Source organism: Lynx rufus, unplaced genomic scaffold, assembly GCF_022079265.1.
Source record: "Lynx rufus isolate CCGP_SWC_20201006 ecotype Redwood Valley unplaced genomic scaffold, mLynRuf1.p SCAF_18, whole genome shotgun sequence".
In the NCBI taxonomy this organism is placed as follows: Eukaryota; Metazoa; Chordata; class Mammalia; order Carnivora; family Felidae; genus Lynx; species Lynx rufus.
Window position 1 is genome coordinate 25,939,660 of NW_025814832.1, and position 22,199 is coordinate 25,961,858.

Genomic DNA, 22,199 nt, shown 5'->3' on the forward strand with positions numbered 1-22,199 from the left:
GGGAAAGTCAGGGGAAAATCTCCTGCCCAGGATCTGGGGGGAGGTAGGAGAGACCCCAGCAGCAAGCATGGCAGGCCTTGACTGTCCTTGGGGTCCTGCAGCCGGCCTGGGGTGGGGCCCGGGCTCCTGGGTCAACGAGGCATCTCAGGTCTCCCTGGGTCTCTCTTGCTGCACTCACCTACCCTCTCCGCCCCCAGCGCACTCACTAGGGGCAGCATAGAGTCAGCTCTGAGGCGGGGGGGGGGGGGGGGGGGGGGGGGGGGCCCGAGGGGCTAACAGGGGCCACTGCCACACCTGCCCTCCTTCCTCCCTCCCTGCCCGCAGGCTTCCCATGGGGCAACTAGCATACGGCCAGAAGGGAACTATCTTGGGCCTTGTTAGGTGTGTGACCCTGGGTAAATCTACCTCTCTGAGCCTCCATTTCCTGCTTTGTAAAAATGAGACTCGTTAGATCATGGGGCTGTCATTAGAAGAAAACGAGAATCAGGCCTGCTGCTTTGGTAATCAGGAGTGCGCAGTTCTGCCCCAGGTGGGTGCCCATGGGCCTCTCCAGCTGCTGGGCGCTGTGCTGTTCCGGCAAGGCCCTCTGCTCCTGTGTGGCCTCTTCCCGTGCCCTTTGCTGTGTCCACTCAGTGATGCCCTCATTCCTCACTCCCACTCCGTGCAACGTGTATTCCTGCACCGTGAGTTGCTCCCCTTGGGTGCTCGGCTTCCCCAGCAGCCATCCAGCTCCCCTTGAAGGAGAGCCAGGCCCCTCCCAGATGGCATAGAACTGGTCAGGCTGTTGAGACCAGAGAACGAGGCCCAGAGAGGGGCAGGGACTGCCCCATGCTTAGCCTGTTTATGGCTGAGTTGGAGTTAGAGCCAGATCTGATTGTACCACTCATCAGAGCCCCTGAATTCCCATCTCACCTGCTTGGGGGTGTTGGTGATAGGGGCGGCCACCCACATCTGCTCTTTACGACCTGACTGGCCTGACTTGGGAAACCACTTCTCTGACCACTGGCCACGAGAAAGGAAAACCTCTGGCAAAGGTTCATGCCCAGGGTCCCAGGTATGGAATTAACCAAGTAATTTCCTGCCAGTGTGGTGGTGGCAGTTGGGGACCAGGGCTCTGGGTGCAGACACCTGAGGATGTGGTTGCACTGTCCCTGTCAAGGGGCATGGCCAGGGGCTATGCCCTTGATCCCAGGCAGAGGAGAGGAGTGGGGGTAGGACCTGATGGCCTGGTACAGAGCCCAGAATGGGCCTCGATTCCTGCCATTTCCTGCTCTGTTTACAGACAGGCTGCTGTCTTCCCTGGGCAAGAGGAAAGGGGTGGGGCAGAGGGCAAGTGCCAAGGTGGCACGAGGCTGGGCACGTGCCTGGTCTCAGACAGTGTCAAAGGAGTGTCAGACACCTGGAGGTGTCACTCTGAGGACTTCTGCCCTCCTCTGGAGCATCTTGATCTCTTTGGAAGCTGACTGCTGACCCGGCGGGGGCAGCTGGAATCCAGGTACCCCAACCCCCACCCTGGGCCCAGAGTCCCCCATCAGTGAGCCTTGGCTCTGCTTATAGCATCTGACGCCAGAGGGGCTGAAAATAGCCCCTGGAGGAGGTGGAGGAGGGGGCTATTTAAAGGGCCTGGGAGGAGCAGAGCTGAGAGGGAGTGAGCACTGATCATGGCGACCGCAGAGCTGAGCTGCCAGGTGTCCGAGGAGGACTGTGAGCGGCGAGAAGCCTTCTGGGCTGAATGGAAGGATCTGACGCTGTCCACGCGGCCTGAGGAGGGGTGAGTGCCAGCCAGCTGGGAGTTCCTCCTCTCCCCTACAACACCCCTCCTGAGGCTCAGGAGGCCAGAGCACAAAGCCCTGCAGAAGTTTCTGGGGGTAGGGACAAGGAGAGGGCCCACTGGGGAGAGTGGAGTCACCCCTTCCGCACCCCAAGTCCTGGCAGCCCCAGGGAGCCCCCTACCCAGCTCGTGACTGGAGGGTAGCAGATTTCAGGAGCTGGATACCCCCCTCCCCTCTCCTCCCCAGTTGCTCTCTGCACGAGGAGGACACCCAGCGGCATGAGACCTACCACCGGCAGGGACAGTGCCAGGCGCTGGTGCAGCGTTCCCCCTGGTTGGTGATGCGTATGGGCATCCTCGGCCGCGGGCTGCAGGAGTACCAGCTGCCCTACCAGCGGGTGCTGCCACTGCCCATCTTCACCCCCGCCAAGATGGGTGCCGCCAAGGAGGAGCGCGAGGACACCCCCCTCCAGCTGCAGGAGCTGCTGGCACTGGAGACAGCCCTGGGGGGCCAGTGTATGGAGCGCCAGGACGTGGCCGAGATCACCAAGCAGCTGCCCCCTGTGGTGCCTGTCAGCAAGCCTGGTGCCCTTCGTCGCTCCCTGTCCCGCTCCATGTCCCAGGAAGCACAGAGAGGCTGAGAGGGACGGTGACTCGGGCTCCACTGTGCCCACTGTGGGCTGGGCCCTTCCTGGCTAGGACCATGGAGGGCAGCTGCTGGCCATGGATGCTTTGTAGTTTGCCCAGAGTTGGGGGTTAGGGGAGGAGGGAGCCAGAGGCCAGGATGCCTGGGTCCCCTGAGTTCCCAAAGGGAGGGGGGCAAAGACAGTGGACACTAAGGGTAGAGAGCTGGGGGCCAGCACAGCCGAGTACCCCCAGCCCCAGGAGAAGGGACAAAAGATGCTGGTGAGGACAAGAGGTCCCTGAGAGGAATGACCCTGGTCCAGGCTTCAGCTTCAGAGAAAGATGAGGAAAAGTGTTAAGGGGATCTGGAATGCTCTGAGAAGAGGCTTGGAGAAGACTGGCGTGAGGGGGACGTGAAGAAGGCAGAGGCAGAGTGGGGCCCCCAGCATCCTCTGTTAGTGCTGCAATAAATGCTCAATTGTGTTCCAGAGTTTTCATCTCTTTCCTTGTGGGGGCCAGCCCATTGGTGTCCCCCCATGCTCACTTCTGGGAATAGGCCTTGCATCTGAGCTAAATATGGCAGAGCTAGTGGGTACACTCCATGCTTGGTGGTGGGGGCAGAGGAGACAGGAACAGAGCTGTAAACAGGGTGGCTGTCTGTCCAGGCCCCCTTCCATGCCCTGGCTCTGCTGTGCGGTTCCTGGACTCGGTGTCCAGTCCCCTGGCACTGGGCAGTGCCCAGCAGGCCAGCTGGCATCCAGGGTGTGTTTAAATGATCTCATGGAGAATAGGGAGGGGGCTGGCACCAGGATTGTCCTTGGCTGTACCTAAGGGTGTGGATGGGGTCACTGACCCCGAGGCTGACCTACCTCTCAGTTCTGAATCCAGACAGGATCAGTCCTTGGCTCCGGTCAGCCGCTCTACCCACCCTGCCCAGGGAGCCCAGGGTGGGTTGTGGGGAGTGGAGGCTCGGGTTCTTGTCTGTGACCCCTGCAGCTGTTGTGACTCATGTCCCAACCTGATTGCCTGGCCCAACAAGGAGACATGTTCCTCTTGGGACAAGGTGGGGACCGGTGAGGGCACAGAGGTGAGGGCACAGAGGAGGCTAGGGGCCCATCTGGACAGGGGCTCGTAGCCTACCTAGGGCAGAGGTGCACTGGACTGGCCCAAAGGGGTCCACTCCAGGAAGACCATGGAGATAGCTCCATGGAATCCACTTCCCATTCGGGGGAGAAAGGAGGGGAGACCCTGGCATCTTGACCTGGAGTGCCAAGCAGGACCTACAGGCCTGGCCTGACCCCCGCCCCAAGAAAGGGGAATGCAGTGTGGGCTGGGGAAGGAGAGGGGTCAGAGACCCCAGACTGGTGCAACCCCAAATCCCTTGGCACCAAAGGCCCAGCCCGCGGCCCCTGGCGACCGCGGCAGGCCGGGAACACCTGCGTCCTTCCGCCCTCACCAGGGACCCGCGTGCCCGACAGGGCTAGAATGTTCCGACCTTCTGCCTTCAGAAGCCCCCAGATAAGCAGCTCAGAGCCTGAGGGGCCCGCAGGGAGGCCCCGCTGTTCGGAAGGCTAAGTGCATTAGCCCCGCTCACATCCCCTATCGCTGCTGCCATCGGACGGGCGGGGCCGGAGCTCCGCTCTAGGGCCCCGGGGCGACCGCGACGGTGGCGGAGGCCGGAACGGACTGTCCTTTCCGGAGTGGGTGTGGGGGGCGCTGGGGAACGAGGGTTGGGAGGAAAGGACGAAAGAGGGCCGGAGGAGGGAGGGGGGAGCTGGGGTGACCAAACCAAGGAAAGGGGTGGATGTGGGACGGGGTGTCTCGGAGGAAGGAGAGCCCGCAGGGGGCCGGGCCCGGGGTTGGGACGAGAGCGCTGGGAGGTGGGCAGTGGGACAGCGCCGACTGGACCCTGGGCCAAAGAGAAGGAATGGGGTGCCGGGCGAAGGGGGTGAATGGCCGGGGAGCTGGAGGAGAGCGACGGGAAGAGCTGGGGGCTGGCGGGGCGGGGATCTAAGGGTCTTGGGGGCACGAAGCTGGCTGCCTGGGGCCAGGCCCGGTGAGGCAGAGTGGCGGGGCGCGGGCGCAGCAGAGGAGCGGGGCGGGGGTGGGGGTCACACGTGCCCGGGCCGCCCCACACGCGCCCCGAGTGTCTGCCGCTCGGACACTAAAGGAGATGGATGGGGTGGGGGAAATGCAACGCGGGGCCCCGGGCGGTTCCTGGCGCAGCCGCCGCCCCCGCAGCGGAGGGTCGGGCCGGGACTTGGGCGGCACATAAAGGGACCGCGAAGCGCGAGGACCGGGCGGGTGGCGGCGGCAGCATGAGTGCGGCAGACCCGAATCCCGCTGCGGGCGCAGTCCCCGACTCGGACCCGCACCCGGGCCGGGCGGCGGTCGCCTCCGCCTACCAGCGCTTCGAGCCCCGCGCCTATCTCCGCAACAACTACGCGCCCCCTCGGGGTGACCTGAGCAGCCCGGACGGCGTCGGGCCTTGGAAGCTGAGCTGCTTGGCACAGACCTTCGCCACCGGTGAGCGCGGGGGAAACTGAGGCCGAGAGGACAAGAAGTCATCAGGGAGCTAAAGGGGCATACGCCAGAGCCCGAGGGGGGCCAAGGAGCACAGATAGGTAGTTAGTGAAAATAGAAGAGGAAGAGAAGCAATATCCCTTTGCGGGAGCGGGGGGGGGGGGGGGGGCATAGAGAGACCTGTGAGGAGGGAATGGGGGGGGGGGAGCAGATCGTTCACAATTGAGAGGTGAAGTGGGGGATGCAGGAAAGGGCCCCAGATGAAGAGAGACGCCAAGAAAAGAGATGGAAGCAGAGATTGGGGAGGGAAGAGGCAATTGGCGGGGACTGCCCGTCACTGTAGGATTTCCCCACTTAAGTCTCAGTGTAAGGACAGTTCCACAGATGTGGGACTTGAATCTCAGATTGTCTAAGTTCCTTTCCCAAGGTAAGTCAGTCTGTGTTGGACGGGGTGGGGGGACTCAGATCCAGGTTAGCTAATGTGTCTTCCAGATGGAGATACACTTTACAGAGGAGGAAGGGAATGAGGGAGGGAGAAGCAGGTAAGGGAGAGAGTGACCGAGGCAGGGGATGCTTGGACAGGGCTGGCACCAGGACCCTCTTCCCCTGCGCCCTCCCAGGTGAGGTGTCTGGACACACCCTCATCGACATTGGTTCAGGCCCCACCATATACCAGCTGCTCAGCGCCTGCACCCACTTTGAGGACATCACCATGACAGATTTTCTGGAGGTGAACCGCCGGGAGCTGGGGCTCTGGCTTCGGGAGGAGCCCGGGGCCTTCGACTGGAGCATGTACAGCCAGCACGTCTGCCTCATTGAGGGCAAGGGGTAAGGGAGCTTCCCATGGAGTGGCTGGCAGGGGGGGCAACAGAGGACTGAACGTGGGGCGGCCCTGAGCCCTGGTCCTGACCCTGCCTTCTGCCCCTGCACAGCGAGCCCTGGCAGGAAAAGGAGCGCCAGCTGCGAGCCAGGGTGAAGCGGGTCTTGCACATCGATGTGCACCAGCCCCAGCCCCTGGGTGCTGGGAGCCTGGCGCCCCTGCCTGCCGATGCCCTGGTCTCTGCCTTCTGCCTGGAGGCTGTAAGCCCAGACCTTGCCAGCTTCCAGAGGGCCCTGGACCACATCACCACTCTGCTGAGGCCTGGGGGGCACCTCCTCCTCATCGGGGCCCTAGAGGAGTCATGGTACCTGGCTGGGGAGGCCCGGCTGGTGGTGGTACCCATGTGTAAGGAGAAGGTGGTGGAGGCCTTGGTTCGTAGCGGCTATGAGGTGCGGGACCTGCGCACTTACGTCATGCCTGCCTGCCTTCAGACAGGTGTAGACGATGTCAAGGGCATCTTCTTCGCCTGGGCCCAGAAGAAGGTGGGGGTGTGATGGCCCAGTGCACCCTGTGCTGATGGCTCTCATATATCCAGATTCCCTGTCATCTGTGGTGGCACCTAATAAAGAAATCCGTTCCTCCTGCTGAGTGTCAGCTGTGTGTGGCTCTTCTGGGAAACAAGGGCCCAGAGCTCTCTCTAGGGTTGTGGGGGTGTGAAAGCCACCAACCCTAGCCCTTTTTTTTTTTTTCCAGAAGCTCCCATGAAGGTAGGTTTCTTTACCACTCATTCTTCCCAAACTAAGGAAAGCCAAGGTCAGCGGGTATTCATTCAGCATCTGCTATGTGCCAGGCACCTATTAGTTCCTTTCAGCCCTCACATTCAGCAGGTCCAATTGTCCTGTTTGCAGGTGAAACTCAGGAAGGTTAAGTAACAAACAGTAGTGGAGCCTAGTTCAGGCCAGAAGGGGAGGAGTGGGGAGATAATCAGGAGACTGAAGTGGACAGTGCAGGGGGAAGGAGTTACAATGCAGGCACCAGTTCTCTCTCCCAGAGCCCACTCCCCCTGGACCGGAGCTCCGCCCAGCTCTGCTGCTGCTCTGCATCTGGTCCCTGCCATCCCCACCCCCAGTGCCTAGGTAGAGACCCCACCTGCCTATTGCCTCCAGCCAGGTGTCTTCTCCTTCCCTCCAAGCCCACACTACTCACACAAATGAGCTGAACAAGGGTAGGTGAGGCTGAGAATTTGTTTATTAAGAATGTTCCTTGCTACCCTCTCTCTCACCTTAAAATAGTTCTCAATATAAAAAAAGAAAAAAACAAAAAACAAACCACAGGTCACCCGAGTCTGAGGTTGGAGTCTTAGTACAGTGCCCCGACTCCAGGGAGGGCAAGAGGGCAGGGAAAGAACAAGAATCCAGACTCCCTGCTCCAATCACACAGACTGCCTTTGGATGGAAAGTTTCTGGAGCTTCACATTCTATCCTTGCGGAGCACGAATGTGCCAGGGCTGCTGGCAACTAGCAGGGGTCACCTTTACTGGGGTGCAGGTACAGCGTGGCCCCTGCCTGTCTCTGGGAAGGCCAGAAACCAGACCCAGCCACAATCCTCCTCCCCTACTCCCTCAGGTTGCCCCCCTTCCCAAGGTCCAGGCTGTGACAAAGGGGCTTAGCAGGTAGGTTACTCCGGGAAGGGAAGGCCAACCAAGCCTAGGCAAGGAGACAGAAGGCTGGAGAGGCGCAGAGGATCTCCATTTCCCCACCTCCCTCTGACTCCCAAGAGGCTGGTTCTGGAGGGTGATCTTGAGTTGTGTGTGGGCCCTCCGAGATTTGGAGGGCTGTAAAGTGGGGGCAATGGACAGAAACACACACATGCAGCCTGGACACTCGTACCCCCAGCCAGACTTTGAGGATATCCTGGCTCTCTGCCTGGCCTGGGGCCTTGTGCAGAACTAGCACTCAGTAGGTACTTGTTGGTGGTAACTCGATACCCCATATTTCTCCAACCTGCCCCCACTGTGTGGTACACTCATGGCACTCACATTCACCCACCTGTCCTGCAGCACACACTTTAAAACCACTCACACCCCACCCCACTCTCCACCCACGCTCATACACACTGTCCCACCCAGCATCCCACACACCTCAGGCCCGTGCCCACCACTCTGTCACCTATGCACTCAGTCTGGTTCACACTCCCGTACACATTCATGTGCAGGCTCTCAACCAGAACAGCAGCAGAGGAGCCAGAGGGATTCCCGTCCTGGGCTCTGTGGGGTTCTGGCCTTGAAGGGGGAAGGAACATAGTGAGGCCTCTTGGGGGTCTGGCTGAAGCAACAGTCAGGGTAAGACCACTCCCCAGTCCCAGGGGCTTAGTCCCTCAAGATCCCATGGGGAGAATGAGACCAACCTTGGAACTTGGGTAGCCAAAGAGCAAGAGTCTAGTGCCACCTAGTGGTGCCCTGGAGGAGGGCAGGGGGGTAACAGGAGGGGACCCCACTGTCCCCAAAGGCCTGTGGTACCTGGTTTCCCAGATAGACAAACAGCTGTGGGAACCACCCAGGCACTGAGGGGATGTGGGGAAGAGGCTGATGGGGAGGCAGAGGCAGCTCTCCTCTTGGTGGAGCTAAGAACACAGTTCTACTCCAGTTCTGTTCCAGGAACCAGAGAGGCTGCCCATTCTCTAACCCCAGATGCTGAGAGGCCAAGCCTGAACAGACTCCAAGGCCTGGGAGGGCCATGTGGGGGCAAGCAAGGGGATGGGCAGTTACATGATTCTGGGCCCACACCCTTCATGTCCAAGTTCAAGATGCTAAAAGGAAAAAAAAAATTAATCATCTCAAGGATTATGAGGAGAAGGGGAGCAGCGGGGAGAGGGCAGGACCCCCAGTGGGGCAGACACGCTCCCAGGGCCTTCAGTCCAGCTTGAACTTGGCTTCTGATTCCTTCAGCAGATACAGGCTGTCATCTTCCAGAAAGCTGTGGGCAGAGGGAGGAGCCCACTGAGGTATGGCTTTGAGAGCACCCCGTGGGGGTGAGTATAGGCAGGGGGGGCCAGTGTGCACAGAGGCCTCAGTCTCCTCAAAGGAGCGGGTGAGGATGGGCACAAAGAAGGTGCACACTGGGCAGGGAGCAGCACCCACCTGAAGAACAGGACGTGGACCGGGATGGTGCTGATGTGCCAGATGGCGTGGGCATCCAGGACCCAGAAGAAAGGTGGGAAGTCGAGCAGCTCAAGCAGGGACAGCCCCTGTAGCAGCAGGACCACCACCATGCACTTGCGCACGTGAGGCAGCCGCCGCTGGTTCCGCAGGCACCAGGCCAGCCACCACACCACGTTCACCAGGCCTGGGTGCGGGCGGGGGGTGGGGAGAGGCTCACTCCCTGGACCTCCTTCTCCCCCCAACAAAACCTCCACCAGCCTCATGCTCTTTGACCCCAGGACCACCTTCAGACTCTCCTGCCAGCCTCCCCTCTCTCCCACCCCAAATTCTTTCCCCTTCCCCCACCCTAAGGGGCTCTCTAGAACCTTCTCCAGGAACAGCACCAAATCCGTACCTCCACCCCAGGCCAGCAGTTCTACAGATGGGCTGGGTCCCCCACTCCCCCATAACCCCAGGAGCCTCAGGTCCCTCCCCGTGCCTCACCAATAGCCACATTGGCCGCCAGGTTGTAGCCATAGTCGAAATGGACGAGGCTCAGGTAGGAGACATGCGCGGTCAGCATTAGCAGCAGGAGGGCCCGAAAGGCACTGGCCACAGCCGGGTGCTGCAGCCCCACGGTCCTGCCCCACCATCCAGAGCTGCTCAGGTGGAGGGCGGCCCGTGCCCAGGGCAGCATTTCCTAAACATCCCTTCACCCCGACATCAGTATGTGGAAGCCACTGCCCTCCTCCCCCCACCAAAACAAGCCAGCCGGGCAGGCCTCCAATCCACCTCCAGGGGCCTGGGATCAAGTGCCTCTGCTCCTTGGAAAGAGCCAATTCTACCCCCCGAGTCCCCATTCAGAACAGCCTGGAGGGTGTGTGTGTGTGTGTTGGGGTGCAAGACCCTGGGGACAGCACCCCCAAGGGTGGGTAAGGTGACCCCTTTCTGCCCCCAGTGCCTGATTTTGCCCCCACGGAGGCCAAGATGGGCTCACCTGACGCAGCACAGATAGACAGAGTGTAGGATGACGGTGGACGCACAGAAGTAATCCATTTTCTGAGGACGGGGAGAGCTGGGTGAGGGGCCAGTGTGAGGGGAGGGGAGGCGGAAAAGGTTTTGTATGGGCAGGGCCCCCAGAGGACCCACCAGGGGTGGGGGCAATGGGGGGGGCAGAGGCGCAGCCGTACTCTAACATGGGGGTCCATGTCTCGTGCCCCTTCTGCCTGTTGCTGGTTCACTCCTGAATTTAACAGTCGGACCCTTGTATTCATATTCTACAACTTTTTAAAATGCATTCAGCAGCGAGGCTTTGGAGGCATCGGTGGAGGTGCCTGCCAAGACTCCAAAATACATGAGCACACCACAGAATCTGGAGCGCAGCCTCGAGTCCCACAGCCCTGCGCCCAAGAACCGGCTGCACCCTTGGGGGGGTGAGTAGTTCTGCCTTTCCAAGGTTCAGCTGCCTCATCAGTTAAGAAGAGCCAATAATCACACCTACCTCACCAGGGTCAAGTGACGCTCAAGGGCACGAATAGGTTAAAAATGCCTAGCACATAGCGAGTGCTCTGTAAATGGAGTCCCTATGAAACCGAAGAGCTGACCCCCACCTCTTCTGGGCTCCTGTGGGACTGTCCCAAGCAGGAGAGGGGCCGAAGGGGTGCTCACCTCTGTGAGGTCGGTGTCCTTGGTGTGGAAGACTGTGGACCAGAACCAAGCATTGAGGGAGACCTGTAGGGAGGGGCTGGTAAGCATGGTGTCTCGACGTGGGGAGGACCCCTAGAGCATGCACAGGAGTCTCTCTTTGGGGAAGGGGCTCTTTGGAGCAGAGAAGCATGCTTTCCCTTGCCCCTGAAGCCCACTGAACAAACCCGTGCCCTCAGCTTCCCAGAACCCTGAACCCCCTGGGCCATGGGGGCTGCAGCCTCCACAGGTTCCGGCCTGGCCTGGGAACCAGTTCCCAGTTCCGGCACATCCAAGTTCCCTGCTTACTCAATCGCTAAGACAACAGCCCCTGGGGGGACCTTGCCTCCTCCCCCAACTGGCAGGTGATGACAGCCCCACCCTGGCCAGGGGAGCCAGTGACCTCAGCCTCTGGGGGCGGGAATGAAGTGGGTGGGGTGGAGGGGCTCGAGCCAGCTTGGGGTGTGTCCCGAGGAAAGCAAGCAAGGGAGGGAGATCAAGCAGATCCCACTGGGGCCAAGTCTCTATGGAGGAGGCTGGCCAACTGAGCCCAGCTTCCTCCTGGGTGGCCCAGCCCAACCTGCCAGACCAGTGGCTGCTGCTCTGAGGCTCTGGGAGGAACAGAAGGTTGAAGGGGCTGTGGTGGGCAAGGGCCCAGGAGACCATTCGAGGCCTTTTCCCTGGAAATTAACTGCAAGGAGACAGTACAAAACATCTTGCAAATGAGTCCTAGACCTTGTGGGAGTCAGCGCTGTATCCATGGTAGAGCCCAAATCACTGAAAGAAGGGCGGGCTAAGGTGGAGGTTCCCTACATTGGGCTGGGAAACTAGTGACAACTGGTCAGAGGAAAAGAACCGGCAGCCTGAGGTCCGCCCTAGAATGCCCTAGAGATAGAGAGGGATGCCCTAGGGTGGGACAGGCCTGCCAAAGACAGGTAAAGGCCAGGAGCTGCTCACTTGGGTCCAGGACAGCAGGAAGACTGGCCAGGCACAGGACAGAAGAAGCAGGGAAGAGGCCTCTCTATCCAGTCCTGCAGCAGGGTCAGACAGTGGGATGGGTTCCCTATCGCAGGCCTGAAGGGGCTTATGAGAGAATGGGAAGAGCAAAGGGGTGGAGGCAGGCAAGACTCTGTGCAAAGCCAGTCAGCACTAGAGGTCTCTGGAAGCTCAGGTAGCCCCATGCAAGCCTGTCTGGCCTGAGTCCTAGGCTGAATCTCTCGGCTTATGTTCCTCACGACCTGGACAAAGGCCCTGCCCTCTGGGCCTGAGCTTTCCCCTGTGACTAGTCAGGAGCTAGCCTAAGTGATCCTTTGTCCCTTTCCAGCCCTGACATCAGGTGATTATTCTAAGTCTGGTTGCTTGCTCTTTTGAAGATGGCCATCCAGTCCCATCCCTGGGTCTGCCTCTTCCCCAGAGATGGTATATGAGGCATGGTCTGGAGGCTGGAAAATGGGACAGAACAGGGTGGCTTCTCAGACACTGCTCCGACGAGGTCTGTGACGCTCAGGGTCAGCATGGAGAGAGGAGCAGACTTGGGGCTGGAGACAGAGCCCAGGAGATCACATGGGCCAGGTCTCCAGGGAAGGCCAGGAACAGGGACACTCTTGGGGAGGAGAATGGCCCCAGAGCCAGTATGAGAGGGAGGTGGAGGGGAAGGCAGCAGGGACTGGCAGCCAACCAGGCCTCCTTGTCACCCACAGCAGGAAGGGAGAGGTGACAAGAGGACTGAGCTAAGTGGTGGCTGGAACACTGGAAGTGGGGGAGAGGGAGCACAGGGTCAGGGCTTAGCTCTACAGGATGGAATGGGAACTGCTTGGTCCCCTGTCCAACTGCCTCCCCAGGGTGCCTCCCACTTATAGAGACCCACCTGAAGCCTGGACTCTGCACCCCTGAAATGTCCCCTCTCCCCTGGGAAGTGTCCCATTATGAGGGACTCCTCTTCTGGCCCTCTCCTCAGACTTGGGAGATAGTGTCATTAAGAATGCAAGGCCAAGGGTCAGACTACCAGGGTTCAAATCCTAGCTCTGCATTTCCCGTGTGTCCTTGGGCAAGTTATTTAGCCTTGCTGTGCCTCGGTTTTCTCCTCTGTAAAATGGGAATAATCATAGTATTGACAAGGATTTAATGAGCAATACAAACACAATGTATAGCACAGTGCCCAGGACAGGGTAAACCATTAGGTGTTATTTGTTCCCAGTTTGTTGAGCAGAATGGGACTCTCACATCTCTCCACAGACCTGAAGCTAAAGAGGCCAAGTCTGCCTCCCACTCTCCCTGAAGGCCAAAGGAGTTCAGGGGGAGAAGAGGTGGTCTCCCCACGGCTGCCTCGGCCCACCCCACTGTTCGTGCTAGAGGCAGAATTTCCAGAGCCTCCATAATAAGACGGACCCTGGATTCAAGTTCTGCCTCAGCCCCTAAATAGCTGTATGATCTTGAACCAATAACATCTCTGAGTCTCAGTTGTCTCATCTAGCAAATGGGGTTAATAATAATAATACCCACCGCATAAGAGGGTCCTGAAGATGATGTCTGTAGAATGTCTGGCACAAAGAAGCCACTCAATAAACAGCTGCTGTTACGGCTGCCTGGCACATAGTAGGTATTCCCATAAATGTCAGTCTCCCCCCAGGAGTCACAGAAGAGATACTGTTTCTCTTCACTCAGAGTTTGTAATCAAGACTCAAGCAAAGGGGACAGACAGACGGGGAAGGAAGGGAAAGGTTCCAAGCCTCAAGTGTATGGCTGCTCCCAGACTCCTCAGCCAAGCTTGAGCAGAATGGGGGGAGGTAGATGGTAGCTGGCCAATCAGACAGGCCAGGAGGGTGCTGGGCTGCCCAGCAGGGCCCCAGGAGCTTTGTGTAAACACTGAGGAAAGGGGGAGGCCAGGGGCAGGGTGCCAACAGGGTGGAAATGGAAGGGGACAGGGAAGGCTGGGTGAGGGAGAGCGGGAGGCTGTTTCAGTCTGTTGGAAAATAAGAAAATTGAGACAAAAATATCACAGCCGTGAAACTGGTTGGATGCCAAATGAGCCAGATCTGTCAGGAATTCGACCCCAGTGCTAAGCCCCAGTGCTCGGGGCTGTCATTGACACCGTGGTGGTGGGGACATGTGGGTCTTTAAATAGCTCAGTGTCTCAGAAGTGGGGGAGGCAGAATGTTAAATATGACGCCTGCTGCCACCCTGCCCCCCTCCCAGAGGCCACAGTGTCTCATCCCCTGCCTCAGTCAGGGCAACCCTGCTCCGCTTCACTCCTGAGAGAGAAGAGGGGAAGAGGCAGATGGAGTTGGGGGAAAGATGGCTTCTTCCACCATTGAAAAAGATTCCTTGATTTCCTGCCATTCTCTGACCAATGGGAAGTCCTTCCTGAAGTCTAACCATCCTTCTGCTGCAGACTCAACCTGTCTCTTCTGGTAGTTTCCTCAGCAGAGGTAGAGCACAGTCAGTCCCCACCTCCATCAAGCATCCTGCAGAGACGGTTTGGGCTTTGCTGGCACTCTCATCCTCTCACCTCTACTTCTCAGGACCTTTCTTCACTGGGCAAAGGGGAGGGAAACTGGTTTGGCCTCCTGGCTCTACAGACAACAGGGGCCCCCAGCTCCCTGAAGTCAAAGGTCTGTGATGTGCAGAGCTTTGGCAGCTTCCCAGCCCAAGCCCAGATCCAAATGTCAAGGCAGAGGCTCCCTTCTGGTGCCAGCTTCATCAGCCCTGCTGGGGCAGGGTCTCCTCGTTTCCCAGGAAAAAAGACTGAGAGAACCCCCTGCCCACCCCACTGCCCAAGACTGAACCTGGAAAAGGCCTTCCCGTCCTATCCCAACAGAAATCAGGAGCCCCACTCGCTCCAGAAGACCCAGCCCAAGACAAAGTCCACTGCCACACCCTCCATTCAGCTCAGGATCCCTCCCTCCTATAAACACAGGCGCACAGGACTAAAGATCAAGTGTACAATCCAGACTGGGTCATCAGAGGGAGTGTGGACACTGAGACTCTGTCCCTCAAGGACCTAGTGATAGCATGAGGAGGTTCTATGTCCCAGAGCCCCATATTCCGTAGGATGTCCTAAGACACGGGCCCCAGGTATCTGCCCTCTCTCAATCTAACATCTCCTGCTCTGTCCCTCAGGGTCCTCGGTCACACTGGACTACAAGGGTACTGGGAGGCGTGACCCTCACCAAGAAGGAAGCTGAGTGGCACATGCCAGTGAAATGAAAGACCCACGAATCAGGGAGATCAAGACGAGCGTTGTGACGTGACCACTGGCAAGGGCTGGGACCCTCTGAGGTCCCTCAGACCCGTGCATCTCTCCAAGGAGGCTCTAAGCTTTGTTCAGGGAGTTCAGGCAGGCAGGGCTGTCCAGTGCTCTCAGGCAGGGCTGGGGGCGGGGGGTACAGGCTGTGGGCCCAGAAAGCAGCGACCCCTGGAAGAACCCCAAGGGACAGGTGTACTCTCCTCAGCTTCTCGGCCCTTCCTGCTTTCTTGGCCAGGACCAAATTCTTTCCTCTGAGAGAGGCCTAAACAGGAAGTGGTGGTTCTATCCCTCCCGGGCCGGTGACAGGGCATGCGGATGCCAGCCCCCTGCCTATGCGAGAGCTCCTGCCCCTCAGCGCTCAGGGCCCACTCTGTGCCACCTCACCTCCCTCCACCGCCTTGCACTCAGCCACACCGCAGCCAGGCTGACCTTTCCAAGGCTGCCTATCCCGGTGCCCACATCCTCCAGCTTCCATCCCATTGCTGCTGCTGGGCCACCAGCCTGGCATGCAGAAATCCAACCTCTTCTCCCCTCATCTGTATGCGTCTAGGCCTTATCGGGCCTGTGAGTCCCCGATGGAGGCTCTCTCCCTCTCTGGGCTTCCCTGGAAGACTTCTCCACTTAGAGGACACGTCTCCCCACCTTACTACTTCGAGGGCTCTCTACCAGAGCCCTCCTCGGCTCTGCCTGCATTCTGCCTCCTGGGCCAGCTGGACCAGCGCTTCCCACCAGGCTTAGCTTCTTGAGGCAGGTGCCTCAGTTCCCACAAGTGCTAACTCCTGCCTCTACCCGCAGCAAATGCTCAACAGACATTTATCATGGAGACAGCCCAGGAGAGGGGCTAAGTGCTCTGACAGCCCTGGAGTCAGTCCTGTCTCCACCAGTCACCAACTTGTGAGCTGGTGACTTTGACAAGGTTTTCCCTCTCTGAGCCTTACTCAGAGCTCACGGTGGTATTATGAGGATTGAATGAGAAAAATATATGTAAAGTACTTAGGACAATGCCTGTTATGCAATTCATATAACACTTATTATTAATATTTGTTAAATAGAAAAGATTACGAAGGATCAACATTTCCCAGAGGCTTAACCAGCCTCCCCGCCCCTGCCCTCCTTCCAATCCCCAGCTCCTAAGTCTGAGGCTTGGCCTGGACTTCTTAGCACCCCCACACTACCAGTTTTCCTAAGGTCCTCAGAGACCTCAGGGTGGCCAGATCCAGGGTGTCCTAAAGTTCTCTGGATTGTCCAGCAGAATTCAAGAGGACGGCCTACCCTCTCCTCCCTGTTCTTGTCCCAGGGCTTCCCAACCACACGGTATCCTAGTTTTCCACCTACCCCTCAGCCACTCCTGACTCTGTCGCTGGCCCATCCTTCTTGATCTAATCATTATGTTTGGGGCTCCTCAGGGCTCCATCCTAGATCCCTTCTCTTCTTGCTAAGCTCCCCTTGGTGATCTCATGCACACTCATGGCTTCTATCACTCTCTCATAAGTGGGAACACCGGGTTATTCCCGATTCCTCTTTCCTCATCTAACCTACGACTGAGGCTTATCAACACAGCTAAGATAGTAAGAGTGCAGCCTCTGGGGGCACCTGGCTGGCTCAGTCAGTAGAGCATGTGACCCTTGATCTCAGGGATATGAGTGAGTCCAAGCCCCATGCTGGGCATGGTGTCTACTTAAAAAGAAAAAAAAAAAGTGCAGACTCTGGAACCAGATGCCTGGGTTCAAACTCTGGCTCCTAGGGCAGGTTACTTAACCTTTCCAGCCCTTGGTTTCCATCTGTAAACTCGGGATAATAATACTACCTATCTCATAAGCTATTTATGCGATTAACAAGGTTAATATTTATAAAATGCTTAGAATGGTGCCTGACATACAGTAAGAGCTATGCATGGGTTTGTTAAATAAATAAAATAAATGAAAAATTTTAAAGTCAACTCAAAACATAGCTCAAACATAGTTCTCTTCAATAACCCCCCTTCCCCCCCCCCACCAGTCTAGCTACTGTGCCCTATGCTAAAACTAACTAGCTGCCTGCATCCACTCTTACCCCTCTAATCTGTTTGCTACACAGTAGCCAGAATGAGTTTTCCAAGCAAATCTATTCATGAAACCTCTTCTCTCCGACCCTCATTGCTTCCTGATGCTTTGAAAGTCCAGACCTAAAGTGTTAATGTGCCCCCCAGGCTCTCCATGGGCTAGCCCCATTCACTGCCTACCTGCTTACCTGTCGTACCTACTCCCTGGCTTCCTGTATGGCCGACCCCCTAGCCTTTCAGGTTCTCACTCTCTTCTGCCTGTCCACATTCTATGTCTTCTATGTAGATGACTCCTCCTACTCTCCCTGCATTCACCTAGCTAACATTCATTCATCATTCCAATCTTACCTCAGAGGCCCCTTCCTCAGGGAAGCCCTCCCTGATTGCCCTGTACTGGTCTAGTACCCCATCACACACCCCTACAACACATCTCCACTGCACTTTCCCCAGAACTGTACTTCTACGTTCAATTGTGTGCTTGTGTGGTTACTACCGGAGGAACCTGACTTTTTGTTTTTGTTTTTGTTTTTGTCTTTGTTTTGTTTTGTTCAAGTAAGCTCCACCTCCAATGTGGAACTTGAACTCACGACCCTGATATCAAGAGTTGCATGTTCTATAGGGCGCCTGGGTAGCTCAGTCGGTTAAGCATCTGACTCTTGATTTCAGCTCAGGTCTTGATCTCAGGGTTGTGAGCTCAAGCCCCTCACTGGGTTCCATGCTGGGTGTGAAGCCTATTAAAAAAAAAAAAAAAAAAAAAGAGGGGCACCTGGGTGGCTCAGTTGGTTAAGCATCCGACTCTTGGTTTCGGCTCAGGTCATGATCTCATGGTTCATGAGTTCAAGCCCCACACCGGGCTCTGTGCTGACAGTACGGAGCCTGCCTGGGATTCTGTCTCTCCCTCTCTCTCTGCCCCTCCTCTGCTCTCTGTGTCTCTCAAAATAAATAAACTTTAAAAAAAAAAAAAAAAAAAGAGTTACACACTCTATGACTGAGCCAGCCAGGTGCCCCCTGTCTGTTTTTATATACTTTTGGATCTCCAGCACCCAGCAAAGTGCCGAGCACATAGTAGGCTCAATACATGAATTAATGGCTGCTTTGGTGGCAGGAAGGTGAATGAGCAGACTGTTTCCCTAAGGCTTACAGTGGGGTCTCTGATTGCAACCTCTTACTCTCATACCCCCCCCCCAAGGTTGTCACAGTTCATATGTGTACCCTAGTCCATGTTTCTCACACAATTCCAGGCTTCTCTGACCAGTCACCTGTAAAGCTCAGAGCCCTCTCTGGATACTCACATGGAACATATTTCGACTTCTCAGGGATGGTCTAAGACCAGGCTGAGCTCCACATAGACTACTGTGACTGCCGTACCTCCAGACCTGGACTAGGATTGAGATTGCTTTGAGTCTTCGGGGTGGGGGAGGGGGTGGGGGGGGGGACCCAGAAAGACCTGTGGTCCCAGCATGCTCCCTAGCACCCATCTCCCTTCTGTGCTTGTAAATTGCCCTATGGGGTCTCTTAGTGGCCTCCTCCCTCCCTTCCAAATATCCTGGCCTACGACTCTGCTAGAAAGGTAAAGTCTGATTCAGCACCTTCCCTGTGTTCTCCCTAGGCCTGACCACCCCACAGCTGCAATTTTAGACCTGGAAATCAGATGGGAAGGCAGGTGAAGGGAAGCTCCTGTTGCGTGAGAATGGGGATCTAAGAGTTCCTCCTTCCTAGATGATGGCGTACAGCAGGAATACTGCCAAGTTACCTACCCAGGCGAAGGCCACGCAGGTGGGATACATGGGGGAGGAGGCTGGCACGGAGGTATGGTAGCGGCAGAGCATCACCAGGCTGGCCAAGCCGTTGAGGAAAGAGGCCATGGCAGAAGCTGGCTCTTGGAAGAACAGGAACCGGGAGAAGGGCCACTGAAAAGGGAGCACATGGAGGGGGCCTGAGCAGCAAGCAACCCCCAGCTAGCCCAACATGCTTTTCCTTGACATGCCACATCAACAGGTCCTCAGTTGGCTCCTTAGCTCTGGTCCTCGGCCAAAGCCTCACGTATAGTCCCTCTTTGGGTCAATGAGCTCTCCTCCAGTCCTTAGCTGAAGGTCATCCCTCTATCTTGGCCAGCACTCACAGCACTATAAGCCTGGTCTCTGGGAAGAACAGATGGGCCAGTGTAGACGGCTCAGTATGGTCTGGTAGAAACAGCCTAGACTTGCCATCAGGAAGACAGAGATCCTAATATACTCCTTCTCTACCACTGGCCATAGGCCTCTGAGCCTCCGCTTCCTCTGACAAATTGGGGAAAATAATTCTTGCCAACCTCAATAGTCCAGAACAAAATCATAGTGGATGAAAAAGCACTAGCAAACCATGACTCACTGGGCAATCTGAGGGGGTATTACTATTTTAATCTGAACTTCTACTGAAAAAGCAAAAGAAAGCATGCTGTGGAGGGTCAGAAAATTTGTCCTCGTAGCAAGGACATTCAACCACCCTAAGAACTCCAGCATGGCTGAGACCACAAAGCTTCCCAGACCTTGTTATTCCAAATCTAGAGCCAGGATACATTGGTTCCATCTGATTATATGAAAACCAGCAGATTTTGAGAACAGGTACCCGCCCCAAACACACGCCCATCACCCCACAGCTCAGACTGCTCGGATGGTGTGGTCTAACTGGGGGGTGTCTTACTCCTACCACACTGCCACCATACACTTCTCCTGACCCTCCAACTCACCTTGCCATGGAACTGAGGCACTTTGTGACCTTCCTTCAGGTAGAGGCCAACAGTGACCCACATACACTCATACTTACAGTCGTCCTGACAGGTCCAGCCTGAAACAGAGAAATGTGACCTGGTGAACTCCTTATCATGGGAGGCACAGAGAGTGCAGATGGGACTCAAGCTCAAATGCAGGCTAAGAGGGCCTGCAGGGTGGAGAGGACCAGAAGAAATCTCAAAATGCTGGCTTCCTGCTAGGATGTACGAGAGATGGTAAAACATACACATGAGGGAAAAAAGTATGTGTTTGTGTGCGTGTGTTTTAGGGGACGGGGATGTGCAATGAGCAAACAGAGATGTTTTTCTCTTCTCCTTTCACCAAGATGGGAACTTCGGCATCTGGTGGACTCATTAGTGGATAGGTGGGTTTATGTTTGCTCTTCCTGAATTTAGGCTTTGCTCTCACTTGCCAGGGAAGAACTCTTGCCATCTTACCCCCGTCCTATGAAAATGAAGCCCAAATTCTTCACTCTGACTTTTGAGTCCCCAAATTCCTTTTCCAGCTTTATTTTCTATACTCCTTTTCAGGCACCCCGCACCCTGCTCCCTGAGTAAACCAAGCTACTGGATATGCCCACATCTGCCCAGGGCCTCCACTCTCTCCGTTCGCTCTGGAACGCAAAGGGATAGTAAAGAGAACAAACTTGTAGTCGGACAGGCCGCAACTGGAAATTCCACTTTACCACTTACTGGCTGTGTGACTTTGGGCAGGGCACTAACCTCTCCGAATTTCCCCATTGTAAAACTGGGTTAAGAGAAACTACCTTATAGGGCTGTGAAAATTAACTGACCTATTGTGACACCTGTCACACGACAGGTGACCACTATGGCCACAGGTCCAAATTTAATGTATCCATCTTGAAGCCCTTCCATCACAGAACGTTCCAAGATGATCACGGTCCCTACCCTCTCAAAGCAAGAAACGATTCCTTCCTGCCATATGCTCCTACTGCTTGCCCTAGGGTCCTCTAGTGCTCAAATCATCCTTTACCTTGCACTGGAGAAGGCTAATGTCCCTGTGCAGACTGTGACCCCGAACAGCAGGATGCTGGTCTGATTTCAGTGTCATTCTAGGGCCTGTACCCAGGAGTATTAAATAACTTCCCATTTGACTGAATAAATAAAGTGAAACATGAAAGCTTCTGGGAAAGTAAGACCGTCTGATGATGCTCTAACCACCCTGGGGCTCCATTCACACACACAACAACGGACCCCGGGGGAAGAAGGTAAGGCTCGAAGGTTGTTTGGGGGCGCAAGGGGCGGAGCCAAGGCGAGGGGCGGGGCTTGATGCGGGGAGGGGCTTACCTGCTAGACTCATGTAGATTGGCTGGCGGGAGCGGAAGTGCCTCAGTGCGCCCCCTGAGCAGTTCCGCTCCTCGCACCGGTGCACGCAGTCGCGGTACACCGGCTCGCGGTCGCCCTGGGAGCCGCTTGCTAGTGCGGCTGCCCCAGCCAGCAGCACCAGCCGCGCGGTCCGCCCGGCCATCCCTTCAATCTGGCCCTCCGCCGGCGGAGCAGCTTAAGAGCCTTCACTTCCGGAGTAACAGGAAGTGCCTTGTGTTCTTTATTCTGCTCTCCGGTGACGTCCACGCACTTTAAATAAAAGTTCCCGGATTGCTGTGGGCGCCTGCCCCGCCCCTCGTCTTACTGTCATCTGCATATATCGAGGCGGCAGGGTTAAGAGAAGGGGGACGCCAGGTGGCTTAAGGAGCAAAATAAATTGTTGTGTTTTATTTTTCTTTTTTCTATCAATATACGTCTTGTTTCTTCTCCATGGTCTCTGTATTTGAAGTACGGTTATTATTCTTTCACCAGCCCCCCCCGTCGGGTTTCGCTTCCTAGTGCACCTGGAACTGCCCGTGTCTTTCCCCATCTCCCCTGGCACCACCCTGGTTAAAGACATCACCATCATCTGTCGCCGAGACTGCCGCAGTAGTCCCTTTCCGAGTCTCCCGGAAGGGAGACTTTTGTCTCCTCCTACCTTTGTCCTCTCCAGTCCGCGTTCCGTTTCCAAATTCAAATTTGACCCTGTCACTTTTGTTCTTAAAATTCTTTACTGGCTCCCAAGTACCTCGGGATAAAATCATGACTCCACAAACCCTGTACGATCTGGCCCCTGCGCCAGAGCCAAGGGGCCATGTTTCTCAACCCTCCCGGCCTTGCCTTATCTGTATCATTTGTAGTCTCAGGCGTGCTTATTCTTCTAGGCTCAGTTAAAAAAAATTTTTTTTAACGTTTTATTTATTTTTGAGACAGGGAGAGACAGAGCATGAACAGGGGAGGGTCAGAGAGAGGGAGACACAGAATCTGAAACAGGCTCCGGGCTCTGAGCTGTTAGCACAGAGCCCAACGCGGGGCTCAAACTCACGGACCGCGACATCATGACCTGATCCGAAGTCGGACGCTTAACCGACTGAGCCACCCAGGCACCCCTTCTAGGCTCAGTTTAAACACCACTTCCGAGGGCGGTAACACCTGGAGGATGATATAAAATACAGTGGTATGTTTTCCCTAGGCAGGGTGGGGACCTCTGCTGTCTTGTTTACTACTCTACTTCCAGCACTAGTACACAATTTGTA

The 22,199-nt window shown here is 56.4% G+C and overlaps 3 protein-coding genes across 4 annotated transcripts; 2 read left to right on the forward strand and 1 right to left on the reverse strand.

Annotated features, from left to right (window-relative positions):
• Positions 1-238: 238 nt before the first annotated feature.
• Positions 239-2,885, forward strand: TCAP (titin-cap). Its single transcript, XM_047081203.1, has 2 exons — positions 239-1,771; positions 2,019-2,885. Exons 1-2 carry the CDS (start codon positions 1,662-1,664, stop codon positions 2,410-2,412), a joined length of 504 nt encoding a protein of 167 aa, XP_046937159.1. The 5' UTR covers positions 239-1,661; the 3' UTR covers positions 2,413-2,885.
• A 1,828-nt stretch (positions 2,886-4,713) lies between these two features.
• Positions 4,714-6,374, forward strand: PNMT (phenylethanolamine N-methyltransferase). Its single transcript, XM_047081522.1, has 3 exons — positions 4,714-4,921; positions 5,539-5,746; positions 5,851-6,374. The coding sequence occupies exons 1-3, from the start codon at positions 4,714-4,716 to the stop codon at positions 6,290-6,292; spliced, it is 858 nt and encodes a 285-aa protein (XP_046937478.1). The 3' UTR covers positions 6,293-6,374.
• Positions 6,375-6,968: 594 nt separating this feature from the next.
• PGAP3 (post-GPI attachment to proteins phospholipase 3) lies at positions 6,969-21,132 on the reverse strand. Of its 2 annotated transcripts, XM_047081204.1 has the most exons (8): positions 20,926-21,132; positions 19,576-19,673; positions 18,605-18,757; positions 10,546-10,608; positions 9,875-9,936; positions 9,382-9,518; positions 8,878-9,082; positions 6,969-8,713 (listed from the first exon to the last, which is right to left on the reverse strand). In XM_047081204.1, exons 1-8 carry the CDS (start codon positions 21,104-21,106, stop codon positions 8,650-8,652), a joined length of 963 nt encoding a protein of 320 aa, XP_046937160.1. In that variant the 5' UTR covers positions 21,107-21,132; the 3' UTR covers positions 6,969-8,649. The 2 variants fall into 2 exon arrangements, with proteins under 2 accessions (XP_046937160.1, XP_046937161.1); XM_047081205.1 differs by lacking the exon at positions 18,605-18,757.
• Between the last annotated feature and the right edge of the window lie 1,067 nt (positions 21,133-22,199).